Source organism: Ixodes scapularis, unplaced genomic scaffold (assembly GCF_016920785.2).
Source record: "Ixodes scapularis isolate PalLabHiFi unplaced genomic scaffold, ASM1692078v2 PGA_scaffold0__279_contigs__length_252992795, whole genome shotgun sequence".
Lineage (NCBI taxonomy): Eukaryota > Metazoa > Arthropoda > Arachnida > Ixodida > Ixodidae > Ixodes > Ixodes scapularis.
The window spans coordinates 174,617,550-174,634,306 of record NW_024609835.1 but is presented as its reverse complement, the minus strand read 5'-3'; the positions used below and the strand labels follow the sequence as shown (position 1 = coordinate 174,634,306).

Below are 16,757 nucleotides of genomic sequence, written 5' to 3'. Positions count from 1 at the left end.
GAAAAGCTATGAAAGTCAAAGTACGACTCAGCTACGGCTATCAGCCCTAAAAAAATGTAGAGTGTTCTTGTGCTTAATTAACTTTCTAAAGGTGTGCGTTGGTTGCCCTTCTGAACTCGTTCCAACTGTCGCAACCCCAACACCAGCCGTCTCCAATCGGCGATTTTATAAAAATGTGAATTTTCAGCTCGAGATCAGCGGATCACTCCAAAAACGATGCACGCTAGAGGAAGACTCTCTGCGGATCTGACGGAGCTCGCAGCAGACCATGCAAAGGATGCAAGGGCAGCAGACGACGTGGGGAGAACAGATCTCATGGCGACGGCGGCGCCACTGTTTCGCCCGCTACGGCAGCGGCCCGCACTCCTCCGGTGAAGGCCGCTCAAGTACCCAAACGGGCATCTAGTAACGTTGTGTAGAGCCCTTCAAATTTATTTCTACGGCTGAGATGAACCGTTCAGTAGCAGTCACACTGGTCATATATAAAGCCAAGCGAACGGTGTTCGCTACCGACATGATGGCAGACTTTTTTTTTGCGGACCCGCACCAATTATTGTGGAGGCATATTTGCTTCATACAATTGTAGCTTATGCTTGGACCATGTCTAAAGACAGTTTTTTTATGACTAAAGGTACACACTCAAAGAAAACATTGAGGAAAACGGTAGCAATGGCGCGTCTTCCTCGTTTCCCCTGACGCGCCCCCAAGCGGACACGAGAAGAAGGGAGGAACGAGACGTTTTTCTCCTTCTCCAGGTAGACGGGAGAAAGCTTCCGCCCTCCCGACTCACCTTCTTTCGGTTTCGTTTTTTGAGCACGTCGAGCACGTTGTTTAATAAATATTATTGAATTGATTGAGCTTCAGCGGCAGCGAAGGCCGCCTGTAATTCCGTCTTCTAGCCCAAACGTGCAGAAAATTTAGGTTGCATTGACATTTTAATCACTAATTTTATCAAACGAGCAAACGAAGCCGCTAGAAACAGCGAAGTTCCGGAGCAGCAGTGTTGGGTAAAGTACACCTAAAAAGTACTTAAATCTAAGTACAAAGTGAATAAGAGTTTTTGTGTTTCAAGTAAAGTAGTAAGTACACATGGAACAATGTACTTGAAGTAAAGTACTATAAATGCAATGTACTTTCAAAGTAAAATACATGCACTTTTTAACACAACATTTCATGATGTCCTTTCAATCCACTAAACAGTCTTTTTTTTAACTGATATGTAGAGCCCTGGCATGGAAAACAGTTTGATCATCCGCATTCGATCATTCGCATCGTCACTCTGAAAATATCACGTGAACGAATTCTCGCTGATACCCTTACGTAACCATCGCCGCGCAAAAACATCATGTGATCACCGACTTACCGTAACGTCATGTAGCCATCATCACGCAAAAAAAAAACATATAAGCGCCGTCTTGCTGATATCGCCATGTAACCATCGTCACGCTCAAAACGTCACTTGACAACCATATTACTGATACCGTCACATAGCCATCGTCACGCTGATAACATATTGTGACCACCGTCGTGCTGCCAGCGTCATGTAACCATCATCACGCTGAAAGCATCGCATGATCGCTCTCACTTTGATACCATCACGTATTCATAGTCACGATAACAACGGCACTTGAACCATCTCTCTGACATCACGTAGCCATTGTCACGCTGAAAACTTCACGTGACCAGCGTCACGGGGATACCGTTATGTAGTCATATCACGCTTAAAACGTCACTTAAGAGCCGTCTCGCTGGTACCGCCACCTAACCATCATCATGCTGAAAACGTCACTTAAGAGCCGTCTCGCTGGTACCGCCACCTAACCATCGTCATGCTGAAAACGGCATGTGACCGCCGTCTCCCTGATACCGTCACGTAATCGTCAGGCCGAAAACATCAAGTGAGTGTCGTCTCTCTGATACCATGAAGTCACCAATGACACGTTAAAAACATAAATTGACTTCCATCTCGCTGATAACCTCATGTAAGCATCGTCACGCTGAAAACGTCCCGCGACCACCATCTCGCTGATATTGTCATGTAACCATCGTCACGCTAAAAATATCACATGAGCTTCATCTCGCTTTTACCATCACGTAACCATCGTCACTTTGAAAACGTCGCGTGAGCAACCTTTTGCTGATACCCTCACGTTACCGTCCTCACGCTTTAAAACGTTACGTGATCACCATCTCGCTCATAATGTCACTTAACCGTAAATACGCTGAAAATGTCACGTAACCACCGTCTCGCTTATACTTTCACGTAACCATAACCATGCAAAAAACGTCACTGGACTACCGTATCGCTAATTATGTCACGTAACCATTGACACGCCGAAAACATCACGTGAGCGCCGTCTCGCTGATAACTTTATGTAACAATCATCATCATGCGTAACACGTCTGTCCAACACCGTTTATGTGATATCTTCACGTACCCATCCTCACCCTGAAAATGTCACGTGATCACCATCTCATTGATACCTTTCGTAACCATCATCACGCGAGAAACGTCACGTAATCACCGTCTCACTGATACCGACACGTAACCTTCGTCATACAGAAAAAGTCACGTGAGAGCCGTCTCGCTGATAAGTTTACGTAACCATCATCATGCTTAAGACGTCACTCCTACACCGTTTAGTTGATACCTTTCCGTAATCATCATCACATTGAGAACGTCATGTTACCACCGTCTTGATGATACTGATACATTATATACCAAATGCTAAAAGCATCAAGTAACGCGTTCAGGTTATTGGCGACGACATGTTTCGGTGGCTCCCTCTTGTGGTACCCATATCTGACGTAAAGACCAGTATTGTCGATTGCCAGCGACAATTTCGATATTGGTGGAAGTTGCAAAAACAACGCGTCCTTAAGCCATCGAAGTTGATAGTCTAACATTGCTCGTATTTCTATTATTAAAAGTAGAATTCATCATACTTATGACGACATAGTCAGTGTTTGGCCAGTCGTACAAGGTCGACCACATCGACACTTTTGAATGTGCACGTGGCCAATATAAAATCAAGCGTGATTGAAACAAAAACGTCTGAATGTTACCTCATAAGCCGTTTGCTTATATTTGTACAAAGAATTGTTCAAGTCAGAATATGAAGAAAGCCATTCTGTTGCCCTTCCAGAGATACTTCGTGTCGCTGTGAAGACGCAGCGAGTTCTAAGATCGTCCTTGAAGTCAGCGACACTCTGGACAGGATATGCGGTTAAAAAAAAGTGTATTCGTTTTTTTTGTTTTTTGTTCCTGTTTTAGGCAGACACGTATTTTAAAAAAAGAAAAAATGAAAAAGCTCAGACTGATAAAATTATGCCATTTTATTCAAATCGAACAATACAGACGTGGGAGTGTAACGGCTGTCCCTCACTGCAGCGAAGTACTCTTGGAGACAAGTTAAGGCCCGAGTACACCACTGGAAAAATATCACATTGGTTTCAGTTTTAAACACGAACCCTTGACTGCGTGCCCCAAACCACATGCTTAGTAGCAACCTGCCAACTGTCGAGAAAAAAAGAACATATTGTTTTTGTTGAGGAGGCTCTTACTTTCTTGTAGCTTGTGCGTTTTGGGTTCTTTTTTGACTTGACCGAAGAACGTTTTCTGCTCTTTCTTTTGCCAAGCAAGAATACGTTTTTCCGGGACGATTTAGGCCCCCTGCATTTTTTTACTTTTTCCGGGAACAGCATCTGTGGCGATCTGGTACGGTGAGAACCTTCGGTAAGAATCAGATCTTTCTTGACGTAAAGGACAATTGCCTTCCCGATTGACGGCTCTTTTCCGAGGGAGTGAAGGCCTGTTTACACATTGGCCGTCGAATACGACTGACCGAGACAAAGACCGGATTTTAAGCCTCCTGCGACCCCTTATGAGCTTCTGCGCTTCCATGCAGCGAGAAGAAAGTCGTCACAAGAGGCTTAAAGGGGCCCTGCAATCATATTTAAGCGTCTACCTTTTTTGCGGTTTCCACGTCTCTTGGGGTTGGGGCAAGCCAGCGGGCACGGAGAGAGTAACTAAATATCAGTGCGTCATATTTTAAGCGGACGACGCGGAAACCTCCTCCACCGACGAGGGCGACCCGCGGTACCGAAAGCGCGCAAAATGTGACGTCTTTGGTCCTGGGCTTGTCACTGGTCCAAGTCGCTAAGAGCTTTTTTTTAGTCGAGATACAAAATATAAGTGTCGCGAACCGTTTCAATTATGTATGAAAGTAGTTTTTGGTCACTATTTTAGATCAGAAAAGAAACAAATGCAGTTTAGAAAGTACGGAAACGAGAAATGACCCGTCGACATACCCGCCACCAAGCGGCGGAAAAAAACGGCGCACACTAGAAAAGGCTAGTGGGATGAGGCTACAACAAACGAGGAGCGTAGAAAGGTCCCGGATGTACGCGCCGGCGCTGTGGTCGTATACCGGCTCAAGAATCCGACCGGTTCCGAGCGTTCCGAAAGCCTTCGGCGCGGGCCCTGTTGGCGATTTGGCCATTTGGCGGTGCGTCAGCGCGAAGTGGCTCCCGTTCTGAACTGATCTTTACCCCGTGTTTGCTGTCGTTTGTGGCCAATGAAATGTTATGCCGAATTAGTGTTTAGTCGCGCTGCAAATGCAATACGAGCTGCCCTGGCCGCCCGCTTCATGCAGCCTATCCAACACGTGCTTTAGTGGCGCCCTCTCGAGCCGTCGACACGGAGTGCGGCAGCCGTGTGCGCTGGATGAGCTCACTACTCCTCCTCTAGTTCAAGGCCACTCAAGGCAGGACCTACGACGTCATGAAAGAGGTTATTTTTTCCTTGTTTTTGTAATTCTAATTTGCCTATAACTTTTAAAATAAAGCGAAATTTGAGAAAAGAAAAGTTGGATTAAGTTACTACGTTCAGTACGCTCAGGTTCAGTGCAAATTAAAAACCAGTCAAAAAGTCATTGCAGGGCCCCTTTAAAAACAGTTTTTGTTTCAGTTAGTCGTTGTCAAGCGCAAGTTTGAGAACGGGACTTCATTTGCTCCCGGAAAACAATCGATGATGTACTTCATAGTATCACTCATTTATTCACTCTACACTCTGCAGTCGTACTCGTTTACGGGCCCAAAAATGTATAATCGGACTCGCGGATATTCTCATCTACGCCCGCAGCCCCTGGAATCCGTATGCGATCTGCAATCCGCCAAATCTTATTACATTTTATCCGTATCCGCCTGCTCACTGCCGCGCGCCTGTTTTATTTTGCCGAGCGTCTATTACGACGGCCGCGCGTCAATTTTATTCTCGAGCGCATATAAATTGTTGGATTTTACCATAAAATAACGTAGCGAATAACCAGGTCTAGCAAACATAATTCCGCAGAAAAGCAACATCTGCAGTCAACGTTTTCGATTCAAGGGGTGCGGAAACGAAATGACGTGACTGTGAGCTTTCTACCTCTCGTTTTTAAATCAGCCAGCAAGAAGTGCTCTTGACGTCAACGGCTCCTGCACAGCCATTGGTGCTGTAGTGGCGAGCATTGCCGCTTGGTGGCGTCAACAAGTGACAATCTCGCCTAGTGGTAATATTTGAGGACTGTATGCCTTATCGCCTATACATAGTTTGTCCGTAACGTCATTCGCGGCCTTGCCGGTATCTTATGCGCCACGAGCGTACGGCTCGCCATGTTAATTTCACATCGCAGTTCAAGAAAACCAGAAACTAGAAAGAACCGTCAGTAGATAGCAATGGCGATACCTGCAAGCTATGTTTATAAGGTATTCACTGGGTGCCATATTCGAGCGCGTTGTTCACAGCGCAACCCCGGGGGAAGAGTGTGTGTGTGTGTGTGGGGAGGGGGGGGGGGAGAATGGTATGGTTGGCCTGGCAGAGGTCCTCGCATCCTCAGATCAAGCTCCTACCTAACGTCTGCAATGCACGGTGATCTTAATGGTGTGGAACGCGCGTTGCGGAAGCACTGTGCAAGTTAGCCTATACAAAGCATTACATTCGTTATACTTCGTCTCACCCACGGCCTCACCTTAGCACGGACTAAAGGGCTGTTTATACTCCAACGTAACGTCGACGGGCGCGCGCGCCCAACCGCGTTGCCTGACGTTGCTACGAAAGGACAGTTTATACTCTGACGACAGGTGGAACGCCTCACAACGTAACGCGCCCCGGCGCGCGCCAGCGAAGCTCACGTCGAGGCGGGCTGTTTATACTCCAACGTAACGATGACGGGCGCGCGCTCCCGAGCGCGTTGCGTGACGTAGCTGCGAAAGCAGAGTTTATACTCCGGACACAAGTGGACCGCCTCGCAACGTAACGCGCCTCGGCGCGCGCCGGCGAAGCTCACGTCGAGGTAGGCGCTGCTCGAATCTCGGCGTCGGCCGACGACGGTCGTCACCCAGAATTCCACGCGCGAGCGTCAGTTGGAAAGAAAAATGGCGAACGGAGGTGCCGCGGAGTGCGAACCGAGCGATCTGACGACGGACGAGGTTGAGCGGCTCATTGCAGCGGTGAGAGAGCGCGAGTGTCTTTATGACGTCGGTTCTCTAGAGCACAGGGATTCCAAGCGAAAAAAGAATGCCTGGGAGTCCGTGCGCATTGCCTGCGGTATCAAGTCCGGTAAGTTGACTAGGGTGATTTCATGTGCGCTTTGTTTCGCGTGACGACATCTGTCCATTTTGTTTCGAACCCCCTTTTTTGTGTGTGTGTGTGTGTGTGGGTTGAAGCGCGTGAAAGAGCGTGTCCCTGCACGCCCGCGTGGCGCTGACTGTGCTACGGCCACGGTGTAGCTACGGCGACATTTTGCTTCCTGCGATTTCTTTGTATTTTCCCTGTGAGCGCGTGCTGTCACCATCGGGTACTACAAACGATGGCATCATCCAAACAGAAAGACATTGAGGCGCTCTAGTTATTTAGGACTTCAAACAGAAAAGCAGTGCAAGCGGCTTAACTGACATGGCAACTTGTTCAGCATTTTATTTTTGTATCACGTCTGCATTTGGGAGAACTGAATTCGACATATTTATTTCAGGTGAGGACGCACAAAAAGCGTGGAAGCGTGTACGCGACACGTATGTTCGGGAGGTCCGCGCCATTGAAGCTGCCACAAGGAGCGGCTGTGGCTTCGTCCGGAAAAAACAATGGGCCTTCCTGGAAATGATGTCGTTTTACGAGAAACATATTGGACCCAGGAAGTATGTAAACAAAACATGAGTCCTCATTTGCTGTCTAACTGAATTTCTCTCCCATATGTTAATCCCACTTGCAGGGCAACCACCAACGTAAAGGCACCACCTGTGGGCGGCACAGCACAGTGTCTATTAATGGATATGGTGGAATCTTCTCCTGACGACTCGACCATTCCCACTGACTTCGAGCCTGCCCAAGAAGAGCTGCAGAGCAGCCCCGAGGCTCCTGTCCCAGCCACGCCGTCCACCTCGGGTGAATCAACATCAAGCACCTCGAAAAGGTCATCAGGCCAGTCACAAAGGTGCCCAGGACCCCCTTATTCTGCACGCAGAAAAGAGGCTGACACAATGGAGAGAGAACTTTTAAATCATCTAAAGACTAAAATGACACAGAACGAGGCGTTTGCCTACTCTGTAGCACAATCACTAGATCGTTGGGACGAGGTCACCAGTGCCCAATTCAGGGCTTGTGTAATGCAGATTGTATATGAGTATGAATGTAAATTCCTGCAAAAATAAAACGCCCCCGACCTTTGTGCATCTAAAGGCACACGTGTCCACTATAGTTTTGATAATATACACATTCTGTTAATATGAACTACATTTTCGAAGAGCAATCTCCGCTTATGCAATTCTACTACATCGTTCGAAAAAAAAAAAAAAAAACACGAAAAAAACATAATCTGCGAAGCAGTCTATGTTAATCTGAATATTATTAACTCTGTGGTTCAATACTTCAGAATTAGTTCTTGGAGGCAAGCTGCAGGGATGCCTATCACATAAAATAGCTTGAAAGAACACCTACAGACATTTTTCAAATTTACCTCAAGCGTCAAGGAAGTGGCCTGGAATGTAGGTACACACGAATGTGGACGATAGCTTGCGCAGCGAGTGTACCTGCAAATCCGGCATGATCTTTGGTGCTTGTGTAAATTAGCAAAATGTCTAGTGCACATAATAGCATCTTCTGCTACTCAGACACACAACCTGTGCTAATACCGTTAATCAAACATGCTTTCTACCCATTACATTCGCTTCGTGGGTGGCACGCATTGCTCGAAACCTGTTTATATTTCCGAGAGAAATGCAAGTAGAAAAGCAGGCTTATCGAAAGTACATCTAGAATGTTATTTTACTCCTTTGTGGTGTAAATGAAAAGATTAAACCCGACTTTTGTAATTAATACGCAAGCTGTCCTATTTTCCAAGTGAGCCACCACTACATTCCTGCGGGTTCACTTAATAAAAAGCCAATCATTTGGTATGCGTGCCTGTATCTCAGTGGCAAGCGAAAAACATGGATGGCCAATATTGCTCGCTTGTGCCAATTACCTCGCTCTCCCCTGTACAACAAAATTCACCAAGGTAGGCAGGTAAGCTCATTGAAGGTGAAAACAACGAGGGATTGCGAAATACATTTTGCCGGTCAACACTGTTAAGCAAGCAGAGCAGAGAAAATATAGACAATTTATTTGCAAGGAAAGAAAAAAATTTAACAGCATTGATAACAACCTTGTGTCGTCGTCTACTCCCTCGTCACTATGTCGTGTTGCCACGGGATGGCTCCCCTAGGGGAGATGAAGTGGTCTGCCAGCTGGTCCCTGATGCTGATTGCTGCTGGGCTGCTGTTGCCACCTAGGCTCCTGTTGACACCAACATTCAGAATGTCAGCTCGCCACTGACCATCCACACGCGCACCCCTCCTTTCACTGTCAGCATATCCAGGAGGGCGGTAGGCTTCACCCCGTGTCAGGAAGTTGTGGAGGCAGACTCCCGCTTTTATCATGTTTTCACAGCGCTCAACAGTGCCATGCATGGGAGCCAGAAACGCTCGCCAGCGAGACACAAGTATTCCGAAGGCGTTTTCTACTGTACGCCTGCCCCGGGAGAGCCTGTAGTTGAAGACCTTTTTTCGGTAGTCCAAGCCTCTTCCGGGGAAAGGGCGCATGAGGTACGTTTTCAACGGGAAGGCTTCATCCCCCAGGAGGCACAGAGGTGGTGCAGGCTGTGCGATTACAGGGATCTGGAGGGTGTTGGCAGCTAACGCCTTTCCTAAGTTAGACTCTCTCAACACACCGCCATCGGACTGGTGTCCGGCAGCCCCAATGTCCACCAGTCGAAACCTGTAGTGGGCGTCAACAACAGCGAGCAGCACCATCGAGTAGAATTTCTTGTAGTTGTGAAATATTGAGCCAGAGTTTGGTGGGCACCTGATCGCAAAGCGCTTGCCATCTATTGATCCAATGGCGTTAGGAAAGTTCCACTTGACGCAGAACTCCCTCCGGATCTCTTCCCACTGTTGTGAAGTGGGTGGCTGCAGCACGAACGGGGAGAGGCAGTCCCTGATGGCTGGCAGCGTTTCCTGAAGGATCCCCGAGAATGTTGCTTTATGCATCCGGTAACTTATGGCCACTAGGCCCAGAGATCCTGGTGATGCAAGGAGCCTAGAAATGTGCAAAACAAAATTGTGAGACTTAGTACCTAACTCAGAGCAACTGTTTAGTCAGTCATTTCCACTGTTTGTGACTAAGAACGACCTACGAGAGTGCTCCGTCAGACTTATATAGCTATACACGCAATATGTAAATATGTACTAAATGTGTTTGACTGACGCTCTACGGTGTTTTGAAATAGTTTCTACTCTAAAACCGCCCGCAAAAATCAAGGAATCGGCGCATAAAGTGGAAATTGATCTCGAATATGAGTTTTACTGTGCTGATTTACTCATTAAAAATTTCAGTCTCAATTTAAAGTGCAAAAAAAAAAAAAAAAAATGAATGGCGATGTTGTCAAATGGGTCAGCCTTTCTATTTAGTAAAATATGTGCTTGATGTAGTAAGTATTACAATGATACGTTGATCCGCTTATTTATAAGTGTCTCAAAATAAAGTTACAAGGTAGTACTAATGGCCCGTCTAACATCAGCAACTGAACCTATCAAGTTGAAGCTTACCTCGAATACATACCTCACTAGTCCCCTTTACATATTACAAATTCAAGTCTCTATTTAAAGTACGAAAAAATTTAAAAAAAAAACTTTCCCATTTTAGGTTTTTTTTTTTCGTTCTAGAAGTTCAGACTTAAAATTTGAACGGGTGCGATACATCCAACCAGTAAAGGAAGCATTTGAGGTAAGTTTCTACTTGAAACGTCGCGTCCCTGATTTTTGCTGGCGATTTAAGAGCCCAAACTTTATTTTGAAGCGCACTGTCGAGATTGGGCCTCTCAATTAAAATATCGGAGTAGATGAGAGCGCATAAGTTTCCGGTTTGAGGTATTTTAATACGAGTTGGGCGTGTGTACGGCGATAGTACACCGCCTAGAAGCATAACCTAATCAGTCAAGCATCCGCTGACTGATTGAAATGAAGTGTATATCAAATATGTAGTACATAGAGTGCCTCAATGTACTTCTGTTTTGGGGGATGCCACCGTTTGTAGTGCCCGATGCCGACAGCACGCGCTCACAGGGAAAATACAAAGAAATCGCAAGAAACAAAATGTTGCCTTAGCATAGTCACGCCAGGAGCGCGTGCAGGGACACGCTCTTTCACGCTTTCAGAACAAAAAATAAAAAATAAGCGTTCGAAAAAAATTGGTAAAATGTCATCACCCCAAGCAAAGTGCACATGAAGGCACCCTAGTAGTACATACCTCACTGTGATGGCCAGCCGCTCAGCGGGCGAGATGGGAGAGCGATGTGTGGGCGAGTGTACAAGACGGTCGTGGACGAGTCCGAGCAGCTCGTCGAATGAAGCCTTCGTCATAATGCAGAAAAGGAAACGACAGAATTGATTCACTATGATAAGCGACATGACTATCGACCGTCGCCTTACCTGAAGTATTGGAAGTGGTATTCTGGGTCGGACTCGCGCAGCTCCTGCACTAGATGGTAAAATTCTCCAAACACTGTGCGCTTATCAAATATGTCTCGTACGTACATCGTGCGTGTTCTCTGGCGCCGTATTCGGCGCCATAAAAGCACCGCTGCAATTTTATTCTTTTTTTGCTGATCTAAATACATCGCGAATCGGCTCTCCATGGTTCCTCCCGTCTGAACAAGTCAGGACAGAATGCAAACGGAAACGGAAATAAACCATCAGCTTATGTCGCGGTTGTCATGGCGACGCGCAGGCGCAACGCGAAGTGCGCGTCGGTGCGCGCTGGACCGCGATGGAGTATAAATGCCGTTGACCGCAACCTTTTCAGCGACAAAGGTGGCATATTGAGCTTCCGGCTCAGCAACACTTGCTTTGACTTCCTTCTCCCAAGACTCTGACTGACTGACTTTTCAGCGCAGCGCGTCGTGTCGTTGTTGATGACGAACGCCGGCGCACGTCACGTTCGTCGACGTCGGAGTATAAACAGCCCTTAACTGCGAAGGCTGTCCAAACGCGAGCGGATAGCCTCGACTGACCTGACTGGAGCACCCGCGGCGCGAGCGCTTGTGCAGCCGACAAAGCGTGATTCAAAGCAAATAGCTCGCACTTTAAGCATGCATGGCTAACAATAGTCCGTGCTAAAGTGAGACGAAGTATAGCGTTCTCTGCTAAGTCTCACTCAGGACTAAGTAACTCGACGAGACAGCCATACTGCCGTGAACTGGCGCTGCTTTTTAAAGGCCGATTACAAAGGCCGATTACGTGGCGGCATTCAAACCGAGCGTCACAGACCGTTACTGGGCGGAGCCTTGAAATCTGTTCATTCGTTTTAAAAATATTTTTCTTGACTTTTCTGCCGGCAGCCCAAAAGCAATAGTCTAAACTAGTGTATCTGGACTGCCGCCACAACACTGTTCATATCTAAACAAAGAAGTAAAATCAAACATTTTTTTCCGTACCCTTTTAAAGGTCTCATTTCTTTACAGTTAGTCGCTCGGCCCCTTGTAGTTCGCAATGTCTGGTTATCCGTGGCCTCCGCGGGAATGTGGACACGTGGGATTTGTTAATGAACTGCGAGTTCATTACATTCCGTACTTTTTTACGAGCAGACACCGTACTTTTTAAGGGTATCCGCGTATAGCCGATTATCAGCGTTTTATGTAGCTTAGCAGGAGCGTCACCTCGTTTATAGTGCATGCACAAAATTAAAACAAACAAAAAATAGTTTTTGCGTGCAGCTGTTTCTGTCAAAAGAGCAACACCTCAGCCACAGCTGCTCCGGGTCGGCCTGCATTCGCGGAAGCCGCACGACCGAGGCTTCAGAGATTCTCGCAGCAACAAGTGAAGCCCCGGGCAACCGTGGCGCGTTGGAATATTGCATTTCGTCGGAAGGTTTTTACAGCGTTTACAAAACAATTTGCGTCAATCTCTTCGGTGTGGCAGGCAATGCTTTAAAAGTAATTCCACGTGGCCTCATTATTAATCCTGGAGAAAAAAAACACAAAAAAACTAGATGTCACTGGTGGGTGGTATTTCTGAATAGCGAGCCTAATGGCTTCAGCGCTCTAACTGGTGTTTTTGGACAACATCGATGGTGCGCTTAAATAATATTTCATAGTCATATTCCACCCTTTTGTTAAATGAAGAACACGCCAGGATAGTTTTCGTACAAACTGCAACCATAGACATTTCAGCGGACCTGCTTTTGGACAGTACCGAAGCGCACCAAAGAGAAGTATGACTGCGGAGAGGTGAGCGATCGGCGTTTCTCAGGTGAGTGACATAACGGTTAATTAGGCTTATGCGGTTGTCACTGCGATGCGTTGTAAGGTGCCCTCACAGATTCCATGCAACTATGTCGAAAAAATGTGTCTCTATCTGACTTACTTCTTTTCTTTCCAAGGGTAGTAGACGATAACGATACGCGAAATGCTCAGCGCCATCTAGTGAGGCGCCGAAGAACATGCTCCGCCTCACCAATTGGCTTTGGCGTTGTCAAAGGTAAGGGTGCGAATGTGTAGTTCCGAAATAAATCCTTCGCTCGCACAATCACTTTTTCAGAGAAGGCGCTTTCCAACACCAGGCGCCCGCGCCCGTGCCTTTGCCAGCACTCAAAGCTAAATTTCGAGCTGAAGTGTACGTCCGTCATGTTGGTTGCGGCGAGAAACTGGTGACCGGCGGTGCGATGAGCACGTACTTGCGGAAGGACGTAAAACAATGCTAACCTATGCTCGCAGGTGTAAGTAACGATTGACGACTGTGAGCAGTATGCCTCGATTGTTGCTGACGACGCTACGAAATTGACGAACAACAGAGGGACCTCGACCTAACAAAGATGACAGCCCAAAGAGCCCTTTGGGCTGTCATTACAGACGTTACAACAATTTCGCATATTGTCTATTTTACTTTAAATAGTGTTGACTAGACGGGAGGTGCGTAAATTTTTCGCACCCATAACGTATAAATTATGGCAACGCCGTTGAGATTTAACCTTCCCCCCTCCAATTTCGAGGTATTTCATGGTGTAATACGCCCAAAACAACAATGACGCAAACGAAGGGAGAACTGGACATGACGCGGCTAAGTTTCAACCGAATAATTCATTTCAATGGCACAATTAAAAAAAACACATAAAAACAGGCACACTTGGCAGACCACAAAAATCCCCCCCCCCCCCCCCCCCCCCCCCCCCCCCTCAAATGCCAGCCTTATACGCCTCGCAAGTGGGCTCATTTTCGTCTTCTGCGCATGAGAAAGGAAGTAGCGGTGACGTCAGAATGCCGAGCCCTGATTGGCTGATCGCGACCCCCTATCTGAGCGTCGTCTGCTCCTTTGCAACGTCGTCTGCTCGCTACATCGTCTGCGTCTGTCTTGCCTTTCCTCGACTTTCGGAAGTGCAGGTCTTTGCGAGCGAGCTCGACTTCGCCTTTCAGAGAGGGCAGACGAAGTAACTCGAGCGGTGCGTTGTTTTTGTCTAACAACTAGTAGACGCGCATCAAGGAGAAAAGTGAAAGGACTCACTGGCGAGGTGTCCCGAGGCGCCGAGGTTTGTTTGCTAAGAACCGAGAGGTGAGCGTGTTAAGGCCCGTTCACACATGCAGCGGAGCGCTACAAGCATAGCGCTAACCTCGCGCCAAGCGCGTGCTGACGGCAGCGTTCACCAGCTTTCTATCGCACCGTCAAAACTGTTGCTCATGGCAGAGGATAAGTAGCCGACGACACGTGAGGAGCGCTACATGAGCGCTTCGCTGCATGTGAGAACCGGCCTTTAGTGTCCGCAAGTTCCCTTCCAAATACGTTTTCCCTTCTTTCGTGTGCGGCGAGACTCCTCATTCTTTAACGGCGTCGGCGGGTTGGCACAGTTAACGTCGTCTGCTTTACGTCTGCAGGTCAAAGCGATGGCTGCTTTACCTTCCCTGCGTCTGTCGGAGATTCACCGCTTTTTCACCGGCGAGAGTCACCGTTGCCTCGGGAAACAAGGAGATAACAAGAGGAACAAATGGACCTCTTAATCTAAAATTGAGGTCAGCGATCAAAGTATAATACGGGAAGGGTTCACAAGGGTCGCGCGGGCATATTTTATTCAACACGCCAGCCGGACGTGGGCAGACGGTCGCCGAGTCGCGGAGTGCCTGCTAGGTCTAACTGCTGAACTCGCTTGGTCGCGTTCGATGGAATCGTGGCCGTTCGAGCTTTTCCCGGTGTTTGTGGATCCAGCGTTCTTGTTCGTCGTGGTCTGTTTCAAGTACTTTTTTCTTGCTGCTTGAAGTCGGGACGCGTGAGAAGCGCACGTAGAAAAATAAACGTCCGTGGGTCGTCGCGACCGCGACGCTGTCGGCCATGCTAATTTGATCGTAAGAAGTGCGTAAGACAGCTTCGGAGCTGTCGTAGGATTTCGTCATAACCTGCGCAAAAATTATGAAAATTTCGTTTCGTGAATACCAATTTGTTCTTAAGGTTTGTCTTACGCACATTTTTGGCGTAAGATAGTTTCTTAAATCTGGCCTCTGCACTTCCGAAAGTCGCGCAGGAAAGGTAAGAAAGACGCAGACGACGTTGCGAGCAGACGACGTTGCAAAGGAGCAGACGACGCTCAGATAGGGGGTCGCGATCAGCCAGTCAGGGCTCGGCGTTCTGGCGTCACTGCTACCCCCCTCCGCAAGAAGCAGACGAACTTGCCCTCCGCATTGGCTCTTCAAAAAGTAGAATTCTTCATCAGACAAGACAAAGAGGGTGCGCTTACACAAGAATTGTCGTGGTAGGATTTAATCAGGAAGGCTTCGTGAATTTCTCTGGCTGTTTTTGTTCTGTAATGGCCCATGACACAGGGGGTACCAAAGATGGGGCTGCACTATCCGGGGTTTGGCCCGCATTCGCAACGGTCACAGTGGACCGCTAGGTGGCCAGACGGGAACTGCCTGATCGCCAACGCGTGCTCTCTGACCCTATCAGATTGTGGGACATCTTGTGAATGTAAGGCAAGACAACAGGCCCACCTACCCTCCTGAAGAAGGTGGCCCATCACTTTGAGATACCAGCCGTTTTTTCTGCACCGAACAAATTATCTTCGCCGTGTAAAAGGATAAGCAGATTGGGAGAGGAAACTGTTGTGTGGAAAGAGTCCTGCAAAAAACGACATGTCACTAGGTTCTGCGAGTGCGCCACAAGCGTCACTTAGAACATTCCCCTGTCATGCGGTAAGGTGTACGTTGGCCAGACAAGGAGGTGCATCAATGATAGGGTAAGAGAGCACGCGTTGGCGATCAGGCAGTCCCCGTCTGACCACCTAGCAGTCCACTGCGACTGTTGCCGAATGCAGGCCCAAATCTGAAAAGTGCAGCCCCATCTTTGGTGACACCTGTGTCACGGGCCATTACAGAACAAAGACGGCCAGAGAAATTCACGAAGCTTTCTGATTAAGTCCTACCAAGACAATTCTTATGTAAGCGCACCCTCTTTGTCCTTGTCTGATGAAGAATTCTACTATTTGAAGAGCCAATAACTCTGGCATTTAAGGAGGGGGGGGGGGGTGTTTCTAGACCATATCTTCGTGGTCCGCCAAGTGCGCTTGCTTCTTTTTCTTTTTTTTTTGTACCATCGAAATAAATTATTTAGTTGAAAGTTACGCCGCGTCCTGTCCAGTTCTCCCTTCGTTTTCGTCCTCGTTGTTTTGACGTATTACACTATGATGCAAAACCAACTAGCGCAACTAGCCATGCTTATTCAGTTATTTTATTTAGTTCAACTTAAAGGCCAAGTAGTGCTCAAACACAAGCAGAGCATAGCAAAAAAAAAATTTGGTGTTTTTCTGAGGGGTGCTTGGTACTCACGCGCCTCGACACAACACCAGGAAGTCGAACCGCCAGGTCCAAGTTCCTGTTTGTCTTTTTTTTTTTTTTCAGCGGTTTTTTAAGAAACCATTCCCCTCCGTTCTCGATCAGTCGGTTATTGCGGGCGACGAGATGTTTCGGTGGCTCTCTCTGATGGCTCCGGTCCCTGACGTCACCACCAAGATTATTGGAAGCGAACGACGAGTTCGAGGGTGCGTAATAATGCAGGGTGAAAGGCTCACCTTCCTAAATCCATACAATTAAAGTCACTAAATCCTGGGAAAGTAACGCCAAGCTCCCCGTGTGGCCGCCATCTTGGTCCGTGAAATGAGCAATTTCTCCTTGACTCCTCCGTTCTTGGTGAGCCGATCTAGATTC

General features: G+C 47.6%; 1 protein-coding gene across 1 annotated transcript; it reads right to left on the bottom strand.

Moving 5' to 3' along the window:
- Nucleotides 1-8,694: 8,694 nt before the first annotated feature.
- Nucleotides 8,695-11,111, bottom strand: LOC115315522. Its single transcript, XM_042293518.1, has 2 exons — nt 11,005-11,111; nt 8,695-9,613 (listed from the first exon to the last, which is right to left on the bottom strand). The coding sequence occupies exons 1-2, from the start codon at nt 11,109-11,111 to the stop codon at nt 8,695-8,697; spliced, it is 1,026 nt and encodes a 341-aa protein (XP_042149452.1).
- Nucleotides 11,112-16,757: the final 5,646 nt, after the last annotated feature.

Bases quoted from the DNA above. Each gene is read 5' to 3' on its own strand.
- LOC115315522 (XM_042293518.1), bottom strand. From the start codon at position 11,111: ATGTACGTACGAGACATATTTGATAAGCGCACAGTGTTTGGAGAATTT. The intron at 9,614-11,004 runs GTAAGGCGACGG...GCACATTTCTAG, and splicing joins TACCACTTCCAATACTTCAG to GCTCCTTGCATCACCAGGAT.